Raw genomic sequence first — 23,267 nt, 5'->3', positions numbered from 1 at the left:
CATGGGCATTGTGAAGCCAGTGAGACTGCACATTCAGCTTAGGGCCCCTGTTCAGAGGGGCATTATGTTAAAGACATCACATAGGTCTGGAGTTTAAGCCATGCACACACAGAGAGCCTGTTTTACTCTTGCATTTCTAGTGTACTTGCGGGCCCCAAGTAAAAATAAAAGTATCACTTGCTCCTCCCTGAGACTCCTGGGGTCTTGAACCTCTAGCTCCTAGGAGGCCGCCTCTTCCAGATTCCCTTGTGACCCATAGAGGAGCTGATCATAGTGGAGGATAGTTCTTTGGAAAACAGGGAATAAGGAGAGTTTGCCTCTGAAAGGGGCTCCTCCATCCTCAGGTTATTCGAAAAAGAGGTGTGTGTTCCCGCTTGTCCTTTGGGTTGATGTCATGGTATTGACAGTTGATTATAAGACAGAGCAGCAAGTTCAAAGTTTGAGGCCCATTGTAGCAAGAATTCCTTTTTAGGATTATTGTTTAGACAAGGGTCTGGGGAGGCTGATTCTTAGTGATTCACAGACTCCCAGAGGATAGTCTCCACTGGCCTCAGGACCATGCGAAGTCACGGTGGCCTTGGAAGTGTCAGAAGAGTCACCCCGGGAAGGTGATGCCCTGTCCAGACATCAATCAGCCCAGTCATAGGGTGATGAAGACAAGAATTGTTGGTACAAGAATTTCTCCAGATAACTATTCCGGCCCATAGAGAATTGACAGGTCTTCCCCCTCCCCAAAGCAATTTTGATAGGCAGCTGGGTACAGTGGCCCTTTGGTGACTGATTTCTTGTCCCATCAGCCCAGTGGTTCTGGTCATGATACAAGAAGGGCAGCCCCTAGAGGTGGCCACTCCTTTCTTCCAATGCCTTGATGGTGTTTCTCTGCATGTTAACCTCCAAGAGTGGGTGGTGAGGCTGCTATGGGGAAGATTCAGAGTTTGATAGCTATTTTCAGTACTAATCAAGGCTCATCATTTAGCTGGGTATGCCTATTTAGGGTTCCAAGGGAAAAGGCTGGTCTCCTCTAGCAGTTCCTCAGTCTTAAGGAAGTCATCGGATGTCTTGGGATGCCCCACTTCTCTATTGAAACCTCTACTCCATCAATCTCGTGTTGAGGCACAAGGAGCTCTTTTCTTCCTATAGGAATATCTGGTATTGTCTCTACAGTTGATTAAAAGTATTTAATTTGATAATCTTATGATACGAATTAATTAGTTTTAGGGAGCAATTGCATACGCTTTTGTGAAGTAATTTTATTATAACAGCATAAGTATACAAGGTTTAAAACAGTACAAATATTTCTTTGTTTTGGTTTTAATTTTAGTTTCACAACACAAAGCACTGTAATGAAAGATAAACAGAACATACATGCATTATTTCTAAGTCAAATAATTAAACCTCTGAAAGGTAATTAAGCCAGTATTCTCACGCATATCTAATTCAGGTCATTTCTGTAGATGTTAGGAATCTATCTAAATTTTTCATTTTCATTTATTAAAATTTATTAATCGCCTAACACTGAAAGGCCTAGGCGATATACATAATAAAAACAAAATTAACAAAATACAAACAATACATTTGGTTTCATCTCAACACTATGGAGAGAAATACAGCAAAAACCCATATGGCGAATGACAGAATGTAGAAGTCTCACAGACATCTCTATTTTTGTAGTAGATTTTATTGGAGATTTTATTTGAGGAAGCTTTGTCAGCGCTTCCCTGCCTGTTTATAAATTGTGACCTGATAAATCCCCAATATAACTAATACAAAAACTTTTCTGAATCAAGCCATTATCCAATAGCCTTTCTTACAGAGAATTTTTTTCTGGGTCTTTTACCTTTTGGTTTTGGGGCTTCAATGCTCAAATCACATATTGTAGATGAGTACACTATCATTTGTGAGCTTCCTTCTGATGCAGTCTTTTCAAAACGTGGCCCATGTTGGGGGACCGTAAAATTACTGACATGAATGGTTTCACTTGATGCTAACAATTTGAACTTTTTGTTTGCCTCTAAATACAATAAAATCTTGAACCTTATGGACGTTATGAACGTTTTGTTGTCCTTCCTCTTCTCATTGGCCATTCCTATTTGATGGTTGGACTTTCGCCTATTATGATTTTTGCTCAGATCCTGCAGCAAGGAAATATTATCTGTTAACTGCATTGTAAAATTTGAATGAGACTTAAAGAGCTTTGAAAACAAATATATTGTGCACAAAAAGACTTTAGCAAAAGTAACTTTCCTAGCGTGTAGCCAGATGGACTCAGACCAATGGGTATTGTGCTCTCCCGATAGCAGATGGGAGACTGAGTCAGATTTCAAAGCTGACGTCAACCTACATATACCCGTGCAGCATGCTTAGCTCTTCAGTATTTCTCCATCTCCCATAGCAGTTGCAGACACTATCCAAAAGAGAATAGTGTAACATTTACAAGAAAGAAGAAAATTTACCTTAAGAAGAGAGCCCCACTTCTCCTGCGGTGAAACCTAACGGTCCCTCCCCCAGTCGAGACTTTCCTGAGGTCGATTCGATATCCCTCAGAGGTGAGCCTTAGTCTGCCGGCCGATTCCCAGCATGGACGTTGCCTCCAGGGTGGCTGAAAGGCAGCAGGTGCAGATTCAAGCGCGGCGGTGAAGGTATTTCCCTCTCCCACCGCAGTTGGAGATTGCCCGGCACGCGACCGGTAAGCGCCAAGACCAGGTAAGGTAGAAACCTTTTCTTCTAAGTCTCCGGCCTCCAAGACTCGAACAGCCGTACCGACGTTTTTCCGAGATTTAAATCAGGTTGAGCAGCCTTCCTCCTGGCTAGGCCCCAATCTGGTTGAGGGTCCACACACGTGGAGACCCTCGGGGGGGGGGGGCCCATCTTGTTGCTGGGGTCATTGGCGCCATCTTCCCCCCCTCCCCCATCGCCGTCTGTACACGCAGAGCAGGCCAGAGGCCCAAGGTGCCTAACTTGAGCGCATCCGTAGGGATACACGCTTAACTGCGCGCACATCTGGGTTGTGCGCACACAAGGCCGCATGCACAACTACACGCATAACTGGGCCACGTGCACAAAATCCGCTGCCTGCATGCATAACTCTTGCACGGACTAATTTTTAAGCCCTACACGCGCACAAACAATGGCACCACCATCCAAGAAGGCCAAGGGACCCTTCCTTTGCCTAGCCTGCCACTTGAGAGCTGCACACCCTGAATTAGAATCCCTGCTGTGCTAGCAGTGCGAACAGAGCCAAGGAGAGCCCAATCAAGACCTCCCACAGCCAGGAGAGGGATCCAGAACCACTGATGATGGCACCTTGGACCTAACTGTGTCCAACTCGGCATCCCCGTTCCTCTGGGGCTACCACTACAATCCCTCCTGGCATCAACATGGACCCAGGAACCTTTTCCTGGGTGGAATTTTTCAAAGGGCTGCAAACCTTTTGTCCAGGCGCAACCAGCCCCGGCTGTCCACTTGCCTCAAACTCTGCCGGAAGCACAAGCACTTCCCAGCACTTCCCGAGGCTCTCGAGACATGCCTCGCCTATCCAAGATCATCCAGGATGGGGAGCCAATCACCTCAGAGGAGGAAACCGACTCCCTGGAAGAAGGGGAAATCCTCCCCCAGGGATGGAGCCATACCAGACCATGCTCCGATTCTTCCACAAAGACGAATTATCAGCCCTCGTGTCCCAAACTATGAAGACACTGGGTCTCCCTACATTAGAACCTAAAAAGAATCCCATGTTGGTGTACCTCCGTAAAGCCTCATGCTATTTTCCTATGCTGGAGCCCATCAAGGAACTGATTGACCTGGAATGGAATGCTCCAGAGGCCAGTTTTAAAAGGGGATGGGCACTTGCCACCCCCGGACTTCCTCTTGCGGCTCGGACGCCGCCGCCATCTTTGGGGCCTGCCCTAAGGTCCAGCTCCTGCTCTTGCACGGCTCAGCGACTCTGCGGCAGCATGGCCGCTCTCCTAGTTCCTGCCCCCTTCCTAAGGGACAGACCCATGGCTGCTTCTTCTGAGTCTTCGTTGCTTCCTGATGTTCCATGTCTTCATGTTCTGAGGTTCCTAGTCCAGGCTTCCTGATGTTCCGAGGTTCTGCTCCTCCTTCGCTTGTTCCAAGCCCTCTTGATCCTCCAGCTCCTTTGATTCTCCAGATGTCACCTTGGGGTAAATCCGTCTCGTCTGTTCCTGTTCTCGTCATTGGAGTTTTGTCTCGGCTGGATTCCCTTCCTGTGCTTGTCCCGCTCTCTGCGTGGTCCATGACCAGTCTCTCCAGGTTGTGTAGGACACGCAGTGGGACAGGGTGGTCTGTGACCAGCCCATTGGGTCCGCCCGTGTCTGTGGGCTGTGTAGGGTGCCCTGAGAGACAGTGCTAATGTCTGAACCTTCCAAGCTCCTCGTCTTGTCCAGAGTCTTCCAAGCTCCTCGTCTCGTCCAGAGTCTTCTATGTCACAAGGCCTTCATCTGCCCTCGTCCTCAGTCCGGCCTGCTGCTTCTTGCCGATACCTAGCAGCAGGTCCGGTAGAGGGTCAGACTTTGTCTTCACCCATGCTTGGACAGCCTCGCCTACCTTGGTGCTGCCCTGGAGTCTTTTGGGGTCGTACCGAGGTCCAAGGGCACACAATCCCCTCAAGATGGGACCACACTCCTAGCATTTCCAGAACAGAATGCAAGGCCTCCCTAACAGAACACCTTCCCACCCTGGCTGCTACTGGGCAGGGTCATTCACAAGATAGAGCACCACAGGGGACTAGTCCTACTAGTTGCCCTGGATTGGCCAAGAAGGCCATGGTACACGGACATGCAAAGACTATTGGCGGGGAATCCTCTGCATCTACCGCCATACAGGGACGTTCTTCTCTCTTACAGTATGGCCCTTGAGAGGACTAACCTAAAGAAGCGCGGCTACTCAAAAGCCGTGATTGACACCCTGCTCCGAGCACGCATGTTTTCCACATCTCTGTCTTACATACGGATCTGGAGAGTATTTGAAGCCTGGTGTGAAGACCGCGCCCTTCTTCCGAGGACAGCCAAGATTCCCACGATCCTAGAAATCCTACAGGATGGCATGCAGAAGGTGTTGTCTCTCAACTACCTCAAGATTCAAGTCGCTGCACTGGCCTGCTTCAGGTCCGAAGCAGACAGCATCAGACTATCAACTCATCATGATGTGTTTTGCTTCCTGAAAGGAGTTAAACAACTCCGGCCACCTCTAAAGTGGCTGGTGCCTCTAAGGAACCTCAACTTAGTACTAGACTTCCTAGCAGGGGAGTCCTTCAGACCAACAAGCGGCCTGTCCCTACGCCTCTTGACCTTAAAGACTGCATTCTTGATCGCAATATGCTCAGCTCGGCGCATCTCCGAACTTCAAGCATTATCCTGTCGAGAACTGTTCCTCAGGTTCACCCTAGGCACCATACAGCTGCGTACGGTACCATCCTTCCTTCCAAAAGTGGTTTCTCAGTTCCATATGAACCAGACCATATCCTTACCATCACCAGATGAACACAGAGATTCGGAAGACTCACATCTCCTTCTCCACTTGAATGTCGGCAGAATCCTAGTCCGATACCTCAAGAGATCGGAATCCTTGCGCAAAACTGATCACCTGTTCATTCTTCACAGTGGAAAGAAACAAGGGGAAGCGGCATCGCGGGCGACCATAGCCTGCTGGATCAAAGAAGTCATTAATGCTGCCTACATAGAGCCAGGAAAACCACTACCTCTACAGGTCAAGGCGCATTCTACAAGGGCCCAGGCAGTCTCCTGGGCTGAAACCAGGCTGTTTTCGCCAGCTGAGATCTGTCAGGTGGCGACATGGTCCTCCCTACACACCTTCTCCTATTCTACTGCCTGGATGTCCAGGCCAGGGAGGATACAGCCTTCGCAAGGGCTGCACTAAGTGGGCCATGGGCAGCCTCCCACCCGGTAGGGGAGTAGCTTTGTACATTCCATTGGTCCTGAGTCCATCTGGCTACACGCTAGGAAATGGAGAAATTACTTACCTGATAATTTTGTTTTCCTTAGTGTAGACAGATGCACTCAGCATCCCGCCCATGGCTGCTCCAGAAATAGGGAACCTCGGATATCAATCTCGAGACTGTACGGGTACGCCTCGACCTACCTTTATGTTAAGACACCCGCAGTTACCTAGGTGTCGGCGTTTTATTTCAGCGCACTGGCGCTCTCCAGTGCCAAAAAGCTTTTTATATATATAATCAGTTGAACCTGTTTGAAGTTAATCAAGTATCAAGCAACATCTATCCACACTGGCTTTTCGAGGAGAATACTAAGAGCTAAGTATGCTGCACGGGTATATGTAGGCTGACGTCAGCTTTGAAATCTGACTCCGTCTCCCATCTGCTATCAGGAGAGCACAATACCTATTGGTCCTGAGTCCATCTGTCTACACTAAGGAAATCGAAATTATCAGGTAAGTAATTTCTCCATTATCAACCAAGCCAGAGTTTGGATATCAAAACTTACAAGCAACAAGTATACGTCTTACAAACAAGTTGGAACAGTGCTGATTCCCGTAGCTTTTCTGGATGAAGGACTCAGCTGCTCACAGTCACCGTATTTAAAAGGACTTTCGCAGGAAAAAAAAACGTCAGTCACACACTGTTCTTACAAGATACAACTGGAACCATGTAAACAGACAGTACTCAAGCCAGGACTATGAAAAAGAATCAAAGAGAATGGCATTCTATCCTCTCATTAAGACCATGAGGTATATGTGAGTCCAAATAAAATATCCAGCAATGTTCACGCTTGTTCAGAAGCGTGTTGATATTGCTACCATGAGAAGGGAATCAAACCTGCTCTAAAATAGTCCAATGCAGATCTGCAAAAGAGTGACTTTTCTCTATGCTGTGAGCCTCACATGGAGCACAAACATCTTGAGGGTTAATGCGACTCTTATGCTCAATAAGTCTTGTTTGAATCTTTCTGGTGGTATGTCCAATGTAAAAAAGAGGACAGGGGCAAATCAAAACATAGATGACATAGTGAGAATTGCAAGACTTTTGTGCCAATACTGGGATGTTGCCATTCTGTTCCTGATAGCGTGTTAGCACACAAGACGTGCCACAAGTTTGATGTCCTCTACAAGGGACACTGGCAGACAACTCATTCCGGGGCACAGCAGAAACTACATAGTCCTTTACATTTTTCTCACAACTGTAAGAAAACATAGGGGGGGGGGGGGGGGTTGAATGCCGAGTGATGTTGTAAAATGTGCCCGTGTTTCTTTTTTTTTTTTTATCAAAATAGTATTTTTTATTGGTGTTAGCAGGCAATGAACAACCAATCACGCCCAGAAACGTCTGAGCAAACAAAACAGTATTACAAAACTTAGGAAACTGTTACATAGGAACTTCAGCAGTTATGAGTCACCTGAAACACCATTAACTTTGTATAACCCCTCAATACTGCTACCCCATCCCACTCCCCCAACCCCCCCCCCCAAGCCCAGCATCCATTCCACAGTCATACACATTCATACTAACACTAATGAAACCCCCCCTCCCCCCCTTGAGCGGCCCAATCAGCCCTGTAGCCATGAGATCGTAAATCATCTTGCAAGTTTTTGGGTAGGGCTAAAACGCAGGCATCCCAGCATGCACAATAAGCCTTATCCGGTTTCCGGTGACCCAGGAGGAAGTCCATACGTTCCAGTTGTGCCAAGTCAGCCATGCGACGAGCCCAAGCGAGAAAAGTTGGTGCACTGTCCGGGACAATCCAATCCGCCAGGATCGTACGACACGCCAGCATAACCGCCACTCTTTCGAATTTCACTTTGGAGCGCCTATCCAACAGCGAAAGTGGGAGAGAGCTGCACAATAGCACCCTCCCCGTGAGTCCAACGGTCACTCCCAGGCAAGTGCCAAGTACCTTCTCTATGGCTGTCCAAAAAGCTCGAAGCGTTAGGCAGTCAAATAGTCTATGGAGGAGTGTTCCAGGGTGTAATCCGCATTTGATACACAGTGGCGTAGCGGTCAACCGCATCTGAGAACGACGAACATCATCACAGTACAACCAGTGTATAATTTTGAACTGTACTTCCCGTAGGCCAATATCTGGAATCATGTGGTGTAAATGAGCAAAAACCTCAAGTAGCTGAGCGCCCGTAACTGAGGAATGTAGAGCATCAGACCAACGGCCCGCCAAATGTGCTGTTCTGTCCATGCTGCGAAGGTTCTGTCCCAACTTTCTCCAACCAGTAATAGTGTTGGCGAGATAAGCATTGTCAAAGAAAGTGTTGGCAAATTTGAGTTCCAGTACTAAGTCCTCGGAAGTCCACGCACAGGAGCGAATATAGTGTCGGGCCTGAAGAAAAGCATAGAACTGCTTGGAGGGGATGCCATACATGCGTTGTAGGGTCGCAAAGTCCAACAAGTGTCCAGAAGCATCATCAAGCAAATGATACACAAACAATATACCCTTATTCTCCCAAGACTGAAATATAGCCTTACTGTCCTGCCCCGGTAAAAATTCTAAATTGCGTACAAAGGGAATAAGCAAGGATCGAGCACCAGGTCTGGCAGCGAGCCTTCGCCACCATCCCCAAGCTCGAATACAAGGAGACAGTAGGGTGACAGGGTACGAGGCAGCACAACGTAACTGGGCACGAGACTGCATGAGGCTCAGCGGCGAAATGGGGGCTGCCATACTTGATAGCATGCCAGGTGCACATAAGCGGTAAGTTCCTGTGAGCCATTCGCCCACAAACCTCAACTGACATGCAACGTTATACAGGCGAAAATCTGGCATGTTAAGCCCTCCCCTGGCTCCAGGTAGCTCCAGAGCTGAGTAAGTCAGTCTCGCCCGTTTCCCCCGCCACAGAAATCTTTGTAGACTGGAGCGCAAACGACCAATATCCACCCCCCGTAGCCAGCAAGGTATCATATGGAGCAGGTAGAGTAGTTTGGGCACAAGGACCATTTTAACCAAGGCACAACGCCCCAAAAGGGATAGCGGGAGAGGGGTCCATAAGGCTAGCTGCGCTTGTAGCTTATCAATACAGGGAGTGATGTTTAAGGCATAAAGTTTTTTTAAGTCCCTTGGAACTTGCACCCCTAAATATTTAAGGCCGGACTTAGCCCATTGAAAGGGAAAGGGACCCCCCCATGTAGTTGGAAGATGCTCATTAAGAGCTAGCGCTTCTGACTTTGCGTAATTGATATGGAGGCCCGCCACTGGTGTAAACTGAGTAAACAGTTGAACAATAGTCGGCACACTCTCTCGGGGCCTTCCCACGAATAACAAAATATCGTCGGCAAAAAGCACCAACTTCATGGGATGACCGCCCACACTGAGCCCCCAAAACGCCTTCTCACCCCGCAGTCGGCAAGCCAAAGGCTCAATCGCCAACACAAAGAGGAGGGGCGACAATGGGCAGCCCTGTCGTACCCCACAGCGGATGGGGAAATGTTCCGTGGGCAGCCCATTCAATAAAATGGTAGCACTCGGATTTTGGTATAGCACGGACACCCAGCGCAGGTAGGGGCCCGTGAATCCATATTTGTTCAAAGTCCAAAATAAATAGTCCCACGATATAGAATCGAAGGCCTTTTCGGCGTCCAGACTCAATATCAGGGCCTCTTCCCGGGGTTGGTAACTAAGAGCGGCAATAAGACGACAAACATTGTTCACGCCCTGGCGACCTCGCACAAATCCAGTTTGATCAGCATGTATCATTGTGGGGAGTATACCTTGCAGACGGGCAGCGAGAACAGAGGAGAGAATCTTAATATCGACATTGAGGAGGGATATGGGGCGGTAAGACCCCACTTCCAAAAGATCCTTCCCCGGTTTAGGAAGAACCACTATGACCGACCTATTGGCAGTATCGGGGAGGGGGGGACCTTCGAGCATGCTATTATAGTAAGCTTGTAAGGGAGTCAAGATAGGGAATTTCAGGATTTTGTAATACTCAGACCCCAACCCATCCTGACCCGCTGCCTTACCCAGCTTAAGGCCTTGGATAACAGAATAAATTTCTTGAGTGGTAATAGGACGATTCAAGGTGACAATGTCGTCCGGCTGCAGTGTCGGCCAGGATTGCCCCCCGAAAAAAGCCTCCGCACTTTCCGTACGCATAGGTTTCTCTCCGTACAGCAACCTATAGTACTCTAAAAATCTGGCCACTATGGCTTCGGGACTCGTTCTATGTACGCCCAGACCATCCCGGATCCCCGAAATGGCCGTTTTGGTCTCCCGTGGCCGGACTAAATGTGACATTAATTTACTAGATCTATTACCATATTTATATAATTGGTACCGGTAGTACCGTAAAGATTTAGACGCGCGCAAATGTAAGAGATTGTTGAGGGCCTTACGAGCCTAGGGAAGCCTTATCGTCAGGTGTCATAGTGCCCAGATGCTGAAGCTGGGCTGTTTTTAAGTGGTCAGTAAGCCTAAGGATCTCCGCATTCCGTAGTCGATTCTGTTTAGCCACATAGGCAATTATGACCCCCCTCATCACCGCCTTCCCCGCTGCCCACACCGTCTCCGGGCCCACGTCCGGGGTTTGGTTATGAGTCACATATTCTACCCAGCTGTCTTGCAGATATTTTTTGAACTTATCATCGAGATAGAGATCAGGGCGCATGCGCCAGGAAAACGGTAGGTGAGGCCGGCGGCCCCAACTCAGGGTAAGAGAAATCGGGGCGTGATCAGTTAATACCATGGGTTCAATGGTAGCGTCCACCAGCTGGGGAAAACAGCGCTCCGAAAGCAACAAATAATCCAATCTGGAATAGGTGTTATGTGGGTGAGAGTAAAAAGTAAAATCCCTATCTTGAGGGTGAAGCACCCGCCACGCATCCAAGAGCTGCAGCTCCTGGCATAACAAATTAATGCCCTTAACTGCATCTGCCGGGGAGGGCAGCTTGGGAGGCCGAACATCTACAGATTTATTGGCCACTACATTAAAATCCCCACCCACGAGCAGGCTGTGATCTGGAAAATCCATTAACAGACGTATGAGACTCGCAAAGTACCCTGGCGCATACACATTAGGAGCGTATACATTGCAAAATACAACTTTCTGTTGATAAAGTGTCCCCGCTACCAGGATATAACGGCCCTCTGTATCGGGGTAAGAGTGTGTGAGCTGGAATGGCAAATTCCTATGTATAAGAATAGCCACTCCCCTCTTACGCCGAGTAAAAGACGAGTAATAGCACTGGCCCACCCAGTCTCGCTTCAATTTAGCGTGCTCCGCGTCTCCCAAATGAGTTTCTTGTAAGAACGCCACCTGTGTCTTCAGGCGTTTAAACATTGTATGTAATTTAGTGCGTTTTATTGGGGAATGGATTCCATCTACATTCACTGAAACTAATTTAACCTGCGCCATTGAGGTGTATAGGAGGGATACTGAAAACCTCAGGCCCCGTAGGGCACCGATGGACATTTCGTAAAGACATCCCGCAGCCACCCAGCCTCAGCCACGGGGAATAGAACCAGCAGAAATTCACTAGACATGGCCCTACTATGAAGGAAACACACGACCCAAGGCACCGCTCAAGTCCCTCCCAATAATCCCCTCCCCCCGTAACACATTCACACCCAGTCATACCAACACTTCCACACTCAAACTGCATACTAACACCACCAACTCCCAGGAGTAGGGCCCCCGCTGCTCCCTTGCCATCGGGGTGCCATACCCCCAGCCCCGCTCTCCCCCCTCCACCCCCACCAACAGCCAGCATACCATATCTGCCCTTCAAGCACAGCCAAATCAATACCATCAAGTGAATAATGATAATGAGTCCCAGCAAGTCCCGTTGAAAAAACCTGAACAAGCCTTGTGCCGGGAAAAAAAGGCAAAATAACAGGATATAAAACAGGACTTCCAGCCTCGTGAGGCCGGTTAGTAAACTGATGAATAGATGCATGTTCCGGCCAAAATGGAAGTGCAGCACATAATCCTATAGTGGAAACCCCTGCCTCCAAGGTTTAGCGCAATGCCGCCACATCTCCAACCAAGGTGTCCTGATGTCATTCTACAGCTCCCGACGGCAGAGAAGCAATAAACCGATCCGCTTCCTCTTTGGAGGTGATGAACCGGGTTTGGTTATTGTGGTACACTCTGAGCTTGGCAGGATACAGTAAGGCAAAACGCATGCCACGTCGATGAAGCTCCGTGCACGCGGGGGCCAGAAGCTTCCGTTGCGCCGCCGTGCCCGCGGAGAAATCATTAAATAGTAGCAGCCGACTACCGGAATGTTCCAGGGTCTCCCGCTGCCGATATGCCCGTAATAGCTGAGTTTTATGACTCCAATTAAGTATCCGGGCCATGACGGGCCGCGGCCGGCCTTGCCCGTCGCGCAGTGGGCCAACCCGGTGCACGCGCTCACACTGTAGGCCGCCTGCTAGTTGCTCTAAGCCCACCTGTTTGGGGAGCCAGTTCTCCACCAGGGATTGAAGCTCCTCATCTTTTACAGCTTCGGGCAAGCCAATAATTTTTAGATTGTTCCTTCTGCCCCGGTCTTCTTGTTCCTCCATCTTCACGATCAGTTCTTTTTGTCTGGCCTGCAGCTCCTCCACGTGGCGCTCCGAGGCAGCCAGTCTGTCCCCCAGGTCAGACAAGGTAGTTTCTGCCGCATCTAAGCGCTTAGAGTGCCCTTCCACTGCCGATTTTATGCCTTCAATAGAGGTTTGTAATTTGATTAACCGGCTGTCGAGCGCCTCCGTGACACTTTGGGAAATCTTTCGTAAGGTTTCCTCCGAAATTGCCGCCAGAAGAGGCTCCGCTGGGCTTGCCACCTCCGCCATTTTAGCTCCTCGTGGTTTGTGCGGTCGGCGTTCTGTTCGGCCCCTAGTGCCGGTCCGGCGCATCCCCCGCCCGTCGGGGTCTCTCAAAAGAGGCAGCGGCACTTCCCGTGGCCGTCGGAGGAATCGAGGGGCAACAGTAAGCGGCTAATAGATAATAACGAACGGTTAATGGAGAGCGGGGCCGCGGAGCTCAATCCCCCTGCTTCCGTCTCAGGCTACGTCATCGCCGGAAGTCCGTGCCCGTGTTTCTTTAGAGAGGAATCTATCTTGTGTGTAACATTTGAAAATTTTAAAACGCATACCACATCATCCGATCTTCGAGGGGCTTTATATTGTAATAATTGTGGATGATCTGAAAAGCGAGCCTGCATGCGTGCAGTTCTGATGACTTTTCTGGGATACCCATGCTGAGAAAAACGAGTCATCTCTGCACATTATATAACAAATTCTGCAGTAGTTGAACAAACCCAGCGAAGTCTCAAAAATTGCCCAACAGGTAATCCACATTTAAAGGGCCACGGGTGGTAGTTCTCAAAGTGCAGAAGATATTTGCACTCAATTGATTTACGATGAATGGTAGTGGCCAGTCGAATTTTGAACCGGTGAATAGAGAGATCCAAAAAAGTGATAGTATCCCTGTGATATGACATAGTAAAATGAAGATTGGTGTACTGCTGATTCAGCCACTGATAAAATGAGTGCCAACATCCTCAGAACTGAACACAATGAAGACTATGTTGCCTGTGTACCGGCTCCACAAGTGAACAGACTGGAAATGTTCAGATGAATACAAAAAACACTCTTTGAATTTTGCAACATATAAATTAGCAATAGCTGGAGCTGCTGGAGAGCCCATTGCCACACCGTAAATTTGGCAAGTGTGTGCAAAAAATGAAGCAGGCACTCTGTGTGGGATGGTAAGCTGGTCTAACACTTGGGACACCATTTCTAAAGCTGACTAAAGAGGAAGGTTGGTATAAAGTGTCTCAACATCAAGGCTCACCAAGAGAGCCTCCTGAGGTAAATTTCTTACTTCAACGAGTTTACGCAACATATGTGATGAATCCTGAACGTATGATAGTGTAGTTTGAATGAAGGGTTGTAGAAATAATGCCAAAAAATGGGCCAAAGTTTCTAAAAGAGACCCGTTAGCTGATACTATGTGTCTGCGTAGAGGATTATGCAGTGATTTGTGTATTTTGGGCACCCTGTATATGACTGGCATATGAAGATAATCCATTTCCAATTTTATACCTGTATGTGAACACAAACTGCATTGTTTATGTGAGTGAATTTTCCCCTGTTGTATTTGAGGGAAGCATTAACATTGGCAGCTCGCACCTTCGTATCCGCTACCTTTCTCCCTGCCCCTTCCCCAATCCCATGAACCACCCCCCAACATCAAACACTGCAAATACTCAGTTTTGGGGAAAACAGGCTGCAGCTTGGTTAATCGTTTAACACAAGCAACACTATCTGTACCCAAGTTGCTGGTGTGTATTACAAGATTTGAGTCCCGGGCATTGTGCTAGCATCTGCCATGTTAAGCCAGACCGCCAAAATCTTCCTGCCCCCCTCCGTGGCTCCAAGCAAGGGGGCTATCACTTCCAGGCAGCCCACGCCCACTTGACGTACCACTCCGTCCCATATGACCTGCAGTTTGTCAACACCCTGTCCTCCATGCCCCTATTTGCCTACTGACTCGGGTACCTCCCCCCCCCCCCCTTAATTCCAGCTGCAACAGATTATACATGATTGAACATAAACTTTCTAACATTAGTGTCTTATAAACCTTTTTCCCTCAGCCCCCTTTTTTTCCTACTGGTAGCCCTAATGAAGGGGTGGGTGGGTGGGAACGAGGGCGCTGGCTGAGCAAAGAGGAAGGGCCGGGCGCCCACGGGAAGGTCAGTTGCAGCCTCGGCTGTGTCGTCAGCGCGCTCTCTCCTGCTCCCCCTCCCCCCCTGGAATCGGCAGGCTGACGTGGAAGGGGAAGATCCATCGGGCTCGCGCCATGTTAACGGGGAGGCCTCCCCGCATGTAGCACGTCAGCCCTTCCTAACATCGGCAGCTCACACCTTCGTGTCTGCTACCTTTTTCCCTGCCCCTTCGCCAATTTTAGTGCAATATTTGTATACAAGCATGTATCGATAAATTAAAATTGTGTATTGGCATGGTTTTGATTCACTGCAGAGATTATTTGAATGTTTTTTGAGAAATGTATTTAAAATACTGAGAAATATGTATTATTTATGAATTGTAGTTTTGTTCTACCCCTACATATGTGTATTGGGTTTTTACATTTAAATAGGTACATTTCACTATATGAAAACCCTGACACCAAAAACCTTTTTTTTTTTTTGTTGGCACAAGCAGCAGGTAAGAGGCTATTGAGCCTACCTTAAGACTGAATACCATTGCCTTTCCAAAGGTTCTGTCTTCCTCTTAAATCCATTAGAACCTTCTATAGGCTCTAAGAGATTTTTATTTATTTATTTATTTATTTATTTTTAAGCAAGATATTGAACCTTCTACAAACCAGAAGCTGGAGTAAAAGGGCCCTGGATCTTGGATTTCACAACCAGGTTGCAGGATTTTAATCTGCAGTTGTGCATCTGAGTTCCATAGAGGTAATCAGCCAATTGCAGTCAGCTGCACAGCCTGCTCATTAGTGCTTCTGCAACTCCTAATTGGCTTTGCCTGCCTGTTGGTAAAACACCCTGAAAGGAATTTCTCACAGCTAAGAACTTATTACTCCAATTACTGAGCATAGCTATCTTTACCTGAAGGTGGCTCCCAAAGCTAAATGGGTATGATAGCCCAGGTAAAACATACCAATATTCTCTCATTCGAGCAGATAGCCCAGGTAAAACATACCAATATTCTCTCATTCGAGAAGACATGCTGATTTCCTCAGCCTTATCTGTGGTGTCATCATTTACTTTGATTCCTTCTCAGACCAGGGACAAATCAGGCTCTATGCCTGCTGTCTTTGGAGCCCACTCAACCAGGGAAATCAGGCCCTATGCCTGCCATCTTAAGGGTCTGTATTTACCAGGACATTGAGGTCCTGGGAGCCCACTTCCACCAGGATCCTTTTCCTGGACTTCTGCTTCCAGATCCTTTTGCCTGTATTCAGAGCTCTTTGACTGTTTTTCCTGGGCTATTTACTTCTATCAGGATATTTCAGGGCTTTTGCCTGTTTTCCTGGAAGCCTGGATTGCAGCTCCTGCTGCTGAAGACATTACGTAAGATCATAAGAAATTGCCATGCTAGGTCAGACCAAGGGTCCATCAAGCCCAGCATCCTGTTTCCAAAAGGAGAACAAGTTACTAAGAATCCATCTATCTGTTACAGCACCAGTCTGCACATCTGCTGAGGCAGAGAGATACTGAGGAGCTGAGACAGCACCAGGCATTCTAAAGTGAGTGAAGTCATGTTGCGTTCGTGGCTGCTCTACACCCTCGCTCCACCCTCTCTACCTCTGTGGCGACTCCCTCCGGGTCTGATGGACATCTCCATGCCGCTTCTCCCCGGTGTCCCTGGACCGGCTCGACGCTGCGGATCCGCCATATTCCTGATGACGTAGGGCGCGCGCACGCTCCGAAGTATGTACCAGCAAAGGCACGAACTTCAGGGGCATCCCCCTGTATTGACGTCATCCGCTTCCAACATAAAAGGTCTTCACTTTCGCTTACGTTTTGAGTTAGCAAGGACATGGACATGGTCACGAATTTGGACTTCGATTCGGACTCGCTACGGATTCGTCCAAGCTACTCTGTCTCCTCGGACTTACCGGGGGTATCCGCTCCATGGGGGCCTCGCTCTCTTTTCTTTATTTCAGATTGCAGATAGGAACCGGTACTCACTCCTCGAGGGCCCATGTAACTGAATACTCTGAAGATTCTCTACTGCCTGGAAGCTATCGCAGATACAGACATTCATGAGTTACCACTGCTCTCTCAGAGCTTTCCCTGGAACCAGGTACTCGCTCCTCGAGGGCTTAACTCTTTCCAGCTATTGAGCCTCCTTAAGAATCTGTGAGATTGTCATCTACTATTGGCTATGAATATAGCATACCCTGTCTACTCACTATCTATAATCTCTCTACAGCTCAGCAACCCTGGGATGGCAGTTCCAGTATCTGAGGGACTTCAGCCCTGCCGGGCATATCGGCTCCCTACTGCCACCTCTGGTGGTTCTACTAACCTGGCTAATAAAAGAACTATCTGTGTCTATCTCCATACCCAAGCCTAGCCGGTGGTCCCTCTCAGGATATCCTCCTGGGGGCGCTGTCATCTGCCATCGGCCCAAGGATTCACCTATTTACATTCCTTTCCAGCTGAGTACCCTCTCTAGCACTCCGCTGGTACAGATTGCCAACTCAGCAGTCTATATCATAACAGATTGCTAGTTCCGCCTACGGAGCATATCAGATTGCTAAACTCCTCCTTCCACGGGAGCTAGTCCCTAACAGATTGCTGACTCCTTCTCCAACAGGAGTATCTAGTAGCAGATTTACAACAGATTGCTCACTCCTCCCAATCCAGGAGCTTATTCCTAACAGATCGCTAACTCCCATCTGCTCGCTCCTCCCATCAGCATAGCAGATTATAACAAGTCAATGCTTGAATTTTTGCCTCTGCTGGCCGGAGGGCACATCCCATCTGTGCGGACTAGTCTGCAGGATGAAAAGGAAGCATATTTATTGTGGATATTCTGAAAAACCAGACCTGTTTGTAGCTCTTGAGAACTGGAGTTGGCCAGAAACAATGTGAGTTTTAGGTATGATATGCTCATGGTATATACCTATGAAAACTACTGTGAAAGAATTTTCAGATTCTTGTAAAAAATATTTATGGAGCAATAAACTGATACTTAATACATCCTTATATTTCTGCTGGAATATATCTGTGCTATTAAGATACCCTGGTCCCCTGAACAAACCATTTACTATAAACCGCATCATGGTAGTGTGCTTGGGGTATACAATTGTAAATTTTAGACATTGTAATCTTGATATTAGTTCATTGGAACTTCTTATGCAAACTACTGAAAGTACTGGACAAAAAAGTACCTCTAACTAGGACTGAAGAAATATTTAGAAAACTTGGGTGCCAGGAAACTTGTTTTTCTTATAATTTTACCTCTTCTTGTTTTATGATGTGTTTGGTATTTGTTTTTTGTTTCGTCATTGTTTGGTTTTTGTTTTGTTAGTTTGTCCTTTTTTTTTTTTTCCTCCTTCCCTTCCTCTCCATGCCTCAACGCAGCCTCTCTTTCTCTCCTCCCCTCCCCTGCAGTCTCTTCTTCTTTATGTGGCTGTCTGTGAAGGCTTGGGGGAGATCCAACCTATAAGCACTTCTGCACTGCAGAGTCCACACTGTTTCTGACTTTATGGGCAGTTATTCTGTTGGCTCTTCCCTGAGCACTACCTACAGAGCATATCCTTGCCTGCAGGGTTCACAAGATCTGGACTTCTTCCACACTGCTTCTGTGGTTTCTGCTCACTTCTGACAGGTAGGAGGCAGCTTAAGCCCTTCTCTCTACCAGTGGCTGCTGCTAACTTGGGGCATGCGGGAAGTAGTTTTGTGCTCTTCCCACTGCTGGCGGATGCTGCTGACTTAAGGTGGATCAAACTGTTTCTTCTGCTGGATGCTGTTTCATCAGCTTGGCCAGTGAAGCTTTTTATCTGCAGGAGTTCATGCTTCAGACAGTGCTAGGGACAGCTCAGTCTCCAGCTTCATAAGAAATTAATTTAGGCCCCCCCAACTGCCTAGGAGATTTCCAACCCTGTATCTAAAATTGGTATAACTATAAATAAAATAACCACAATCTGAAATAAATCTGTGTGCGCAATGGTGATGATGGTGTGCAAACCACTTATTGTCTTCGGATTCTGTGGAGAAGGTTGTTTTAGGGTAAGTGTTCAGGATCGCAGTTGTAATCCTACAGAAAATTCTGCTTTAGTGTGTATCCATCAAAAACGGTCTAAAGCAAAGCTGTATTTTTTTTTTTAAACAACTGTACACAAGTAGAAACAGGAAAGACAAATTTGAAAATTGTTCTGTTAAAAGATGTTAAATGACATGTTGACGTTAATTTGCTTTACAGGAATCTTGATGTCAGTGCGTTTGATATTCTCACTCTGCAAGGATAAACCATGCAATGGAGAACACCAGTGAGATTAAACAGAAGATCAGTAAAGAAGATAAGAAGTTACTAAAGAAACAGAACAAGGCTAGACACACCTTGCTGCGGCATGAAGGCATTAAAAGTGTATCCTATGCCACCCAGGTGATTGAATTTATTTTCAGGATCATGCGCATCTATCGACGGTAGTTGCAAAGAGTGCTTTAGCTTTTACCTTGCTTCAAGAACACATTTCAGAAGGCTTGTGAGGCTGACAGAGGAGAATCTGAATCACCTGAACAGTCTTAAAGCATCATGTGGAGTGTCTTTCATATTAGAGAAACAGAGATGATAATTGTTGATGCTCTTGAGTTAAAAAAAAAAATAGTGATATACTAGTGCTTCAAATCTGCATGGGTGTCCCTATCATTCCATCAATGACAGTCATATAACGAATCATTCATAGCAAATAGAAATGATTGCTGCAGAAATCACATGAAGCTGTGCCTCTGTGAAAGTAAGTGTTTTGGTTTGGTTGCACATAGGGCATGGAAGAAAGATACAAACTGCCTGCTCATTTAACTGGTTAAAGTTGCCCTTTTTCTACACACTGCTGTGGCAGTGAAATTAGAAGGCAGCATTTAAGATGTGTTTTTTTTTTTTGAGGTAATATTGAACAATAGATTGGTTATTGTCTAATGATATTAATTGGGTTCCTAATATTTCATATACAATATCGAACACTTATTAAAATTTCCTAAGCATGTGAAGCGGCTGCTATATGTTATTGGGCCTCTCCAAATCACCAAGGGCTCAAATTGAACAAAATGGGGCAGTATGGATTTATAAATTACGTTTATGGATCGGCCTACTTTTAGACCTCCGGCCGGCAATGAAGGCAGATTCTCTCAGAATGTATAATCCATATGTATAATTTTATTTCCGAGATCAGAAGTGGGGGGAAAAGAGACTCCATTTTTTAGCTCGGTACTATTCCACGTGACCCGCTGTTTAGCTGAGCAATAACAGCGGCACAGTAACTACAAGGTGTGAATCACATTTCCTTCTGTACCCCACTACAAGTGCATCCTTAAGTCAGCCATTAGATTTTTTTTTTTTGTTTCTTGGGTTGGAGAAGGGAGGGGTTGACCTGGCTGTTTCTGCTACTGCTTTGGGCTTTCAGCTGAACTGGCCATGAGCTTTAATTTCAAACAACCAGAGATTTCTGCATTATTTTATATCCTCTCCCCAACCTATTTATTTTAGTCGCCGCATGACCATCCTCGGCTGGAGGCCATGCACCAGTGGTTGCCCTTGTGTAATAACTGGGACTCCCATTTCAAACATTCCTTCCCCACAAGGGCTGTGAGCATTACCTCTGTGGCATGCACTGCCCTGCCCTGCCCTAGCCGGCCTGGAGAGCAGAAGGCCTGAGTAGGACTCTAAATCTCAGATGTGAACAATGACGCCATTCCATTCTTGAACCTCTGTCCAGTCTGGGACTTAATCTTTAGTCTCCTGCTTATTTATATAAGTATGGTCAGTGGGAATCATCTCTCTTTTTATTAGAGCAACATCCCTGAAAAGATTTTGGACACAAGCAGAAAGGGGAATTGTGGTACACCACGGTTTGACAAAAAAACAGGCTGCCAAATCTATGCTATATGATTTTTGTATAACAAGGTGTCAGCAAGCCAGTCGGGGTGTGCCTATAAATGACATAGGCCACCTGATTATCTCATGCATGTCATTTGCAGGCACACACCGACTGGCTTGCTGACACCTTGTTATACAAAAATGATATAGTATAGATTTGGCAATCTATTTTTTATGAAAATGTGGTGTATCATGATTCTCCTTTCCACTTGGTTCTCCCCCCCCCCCCCCATGAAGATTTTGGAACATTTAGGATAGTGAAACAGAGTTGATCCCTTCTGTCTTTTAGAATGCTCAGGAAGCAACACTCTGAAGAAGAATACCCCCTATCGATTATATACATTTATTTCTAAGCAAAATACAATTGTGAAAAATTAATCTTAAAATAACCATAAAATCGCAATCTCCCTTGTCCCCATAAAGATATAAATTGAAGCAAAAATAATGTAGTTTTTAAATCTCTCTATTATTATTTGATGATGGTACAGTCCAAACTATTCTGTTTGTTCTATGATTTTCACAATTATTAACAATTTGATTTTGCTTTGATTTTCTTACCTGGCATTTGTTAGAACCTTGTTATTGCCAATGGTGGTCTGGGTAATGGAATGAATAGACAGCAGCTGCGTGAGATATTGGAAGTTTTTGGACTCGTGGAAGCACTTTTAATGCCCCCTAATAAACCCTACTCACTTGTTAAATATGGGACAGTGGAGGAAGCCAAGAAAGCTTACAGCCTGCTTAGCGGAAAGAAGATCATGTTAGATGACTTAAATCAGAGTATTACTCTGTACATCAACTTCGTGGAAAAAGGTATTTCCGTTTTGCTTTCCTAAGATGTTTATATTAGTTTCTGCATTCCAGTGTTTTATGTCCCCATTTTGCTGCACTTAGAAGCAGGGCCGGTGCAAGGGTATTAGGTGCCCTAAGTGAACCTTCTGCCTTGCGTCCGTCCCCCTTCCCCGGTCGCGCCTGTCGTCCCCCCCCCCGGCCCCAACTCCTACCCCATTTGTTCAGACGCCGCTCATGGCCTGTCGAGTGTGTGCTTCTCTTGGCCGTGAGCAGGATGGGTGCCGCTTGCGATCCCACATGGCTGCTCTTCGGCACACCCTAATGGTTGGAACTCTAGGCGACCGCCTAATTCGCCTAGTGGGATGTACCGTCCCCGCTTAGAAGTAGGAGATGTAAAGAATTATACACCATTTTCAAAGGGAAATTACATGGAAGCTTTCCTGTACTCATTCACTACAAGGTCCACGGTACAAAAATACCCGCGTACTTTGCATCTTCACTGGCAAGCAAAAATTCCTCCACCCCGGGGGGTAATTTTCAAACGGTTAACTTTGCTGCACACTTCATGGGTACAGTTTTACCCATAGGCTCTGCATCGGTTTTCAAAGGGAGAGTACCAGTGGACTTTTGCGCCTCCCTTTTTGTGCAGGTGGAATTTTTATGGAAAAACAGCACACACAGATTTAAAAATACAGTGTATGCATTTTATTTTCTGATCCTGCCCGTGTGCTTTTAAGTGGATTTGAGGGTAGACAATTTTCAGTCAGTTTTCCGGGTTAAATCACTATTTACCCAAGTAAATGACTTTGAAATTTGCCTTCTCGATGTATACTGCTTGATGTTCTTTGTGACATCTTGGTTAATAAAGAAATAATTGTGACTCTTGCTGACATAAGCTGACTAGCAGGGCAGCTGCTTAAAGTACTGAAAACACAATACCTTAATAGTTACATTTTTAATTAAGTGAGAGAGTGATATACTGTGTACACTTCTAAAATACTACTCGGTATTCTTTATTTGTAAAGGACACACATGCTGCCTAAGAACCTAAATGGCTGTTTTTGCTTGCAGTGCATTGGGAAGACACATTACCTCCAACTCTGCCTCCAGGACTTTTAGTAATTGAAGAATTCGTGTCATCTGAAGATGAAAAAATGTTGTTAGAAAATATTGATTGGACCACAGACAAACAAAATGGTAAGTGAAATTCTGTCAATCAGCCAAACCTTAAAGAATGTGGGGATCAATTTTCAAACTGCTTTAGGGCAAAGACCATAAGCTCTTTTTTCTTTTTTACCCATGGACCCTAAACCAATTTTCAAAGCATACGTTCGTGCATACTTTCGCTTTTAAACTTGCTGCAGGTACAGAGTACTGGTGGACATTTGCGCTTGTTTGTGGAGAACAACGCACATGTAGTGGTACTAAGGGCAAAAAGGGCAATTTTCCAACAGCCAATTTATGCATGGAATTTGCTTTGAAACTATATGGGGATAATTTTACAATAGACTGCTTAAATTTGCAGGCTATGTGCCTAGTTTACACAGATTTTCAAAGCAAACTCATACATGTAAGTTCACTTCGAAAATTATCCCAGCAAAACTGCTCGCACACAATTACATCTATTATTTGGTGTGCTTCATTAAAATATAAATGGTAAGTCACAACACCCAACCAGACTCCACTCCCTGGAACGTCTCTCTTCATGCATATAAAAGTGGGTGCTTAGAGAATGTATGTATATGTAATTTTTCGAAAGGGCCATTTCTGCAAGTAAAGTTCTACTTCCTTATCTTCCTGCTAGACCAGTCCTTACATATGGGAATTTCCCCCTCCACAATTGCAACAATTTTCCCACATAACACCAAGCATACCTATAAGGAAAATGTGGCTCTCGGCAGTTGCCAGACGTTTCTG

General features: G+C 46.4%; 1 protein-coding gene across 1 annotated transcript in view; it reads left to right on the top strand.

The window, feature by feature from the left end:
• The window catches only part of ALKBH8 (alkB homolog 8, tRNA methyltransferase), a 164,925-nt gene that overhangs the window by 7,709 nt on the left and 133,949 nt on the right, over positions 1-23,267 (top strand). Inside the window, exons 2-4 of the mRNA XM_029602449.1 lie at positions 18,885-19,067; positions 21,131-21,371; positions 22,422-22,547. Of these exons, the coding sequence (XP_029458309.1) occupies positions 18,939-19,067; positions 21,131-21,371; positions 22,422-22,547 (496 nt within the window). The 5' untranslated portion in view covers positions 18,885-18,938. The remainder of the gene's footprint in view (positions 1-18,884; positions 19,068-21,130; positions 21,372-22,421; positions 22,548-23,267) is intronic.

This window comes from Rhinatrema bivittatum, chromosome 5 (genome assembly GCF_901001135.1).
Source record: "Rhinatrema bivittatum chromosome 5, aRhiBiv1.1, whole genome shotgun sequence".
In the NCBI taxonomy this organism is placed as follows: Eukaryota; Metazoa; Chordata; class Amphibia; order Gymnophiona; family Rhinatrematidae; genus Rhinatrema; species Rhinatrema bivittatum.
Note: the sequence above shows the minus strand (reverse complement) of the source record. Positions and strands in the feature narration are given on the sequence as shown.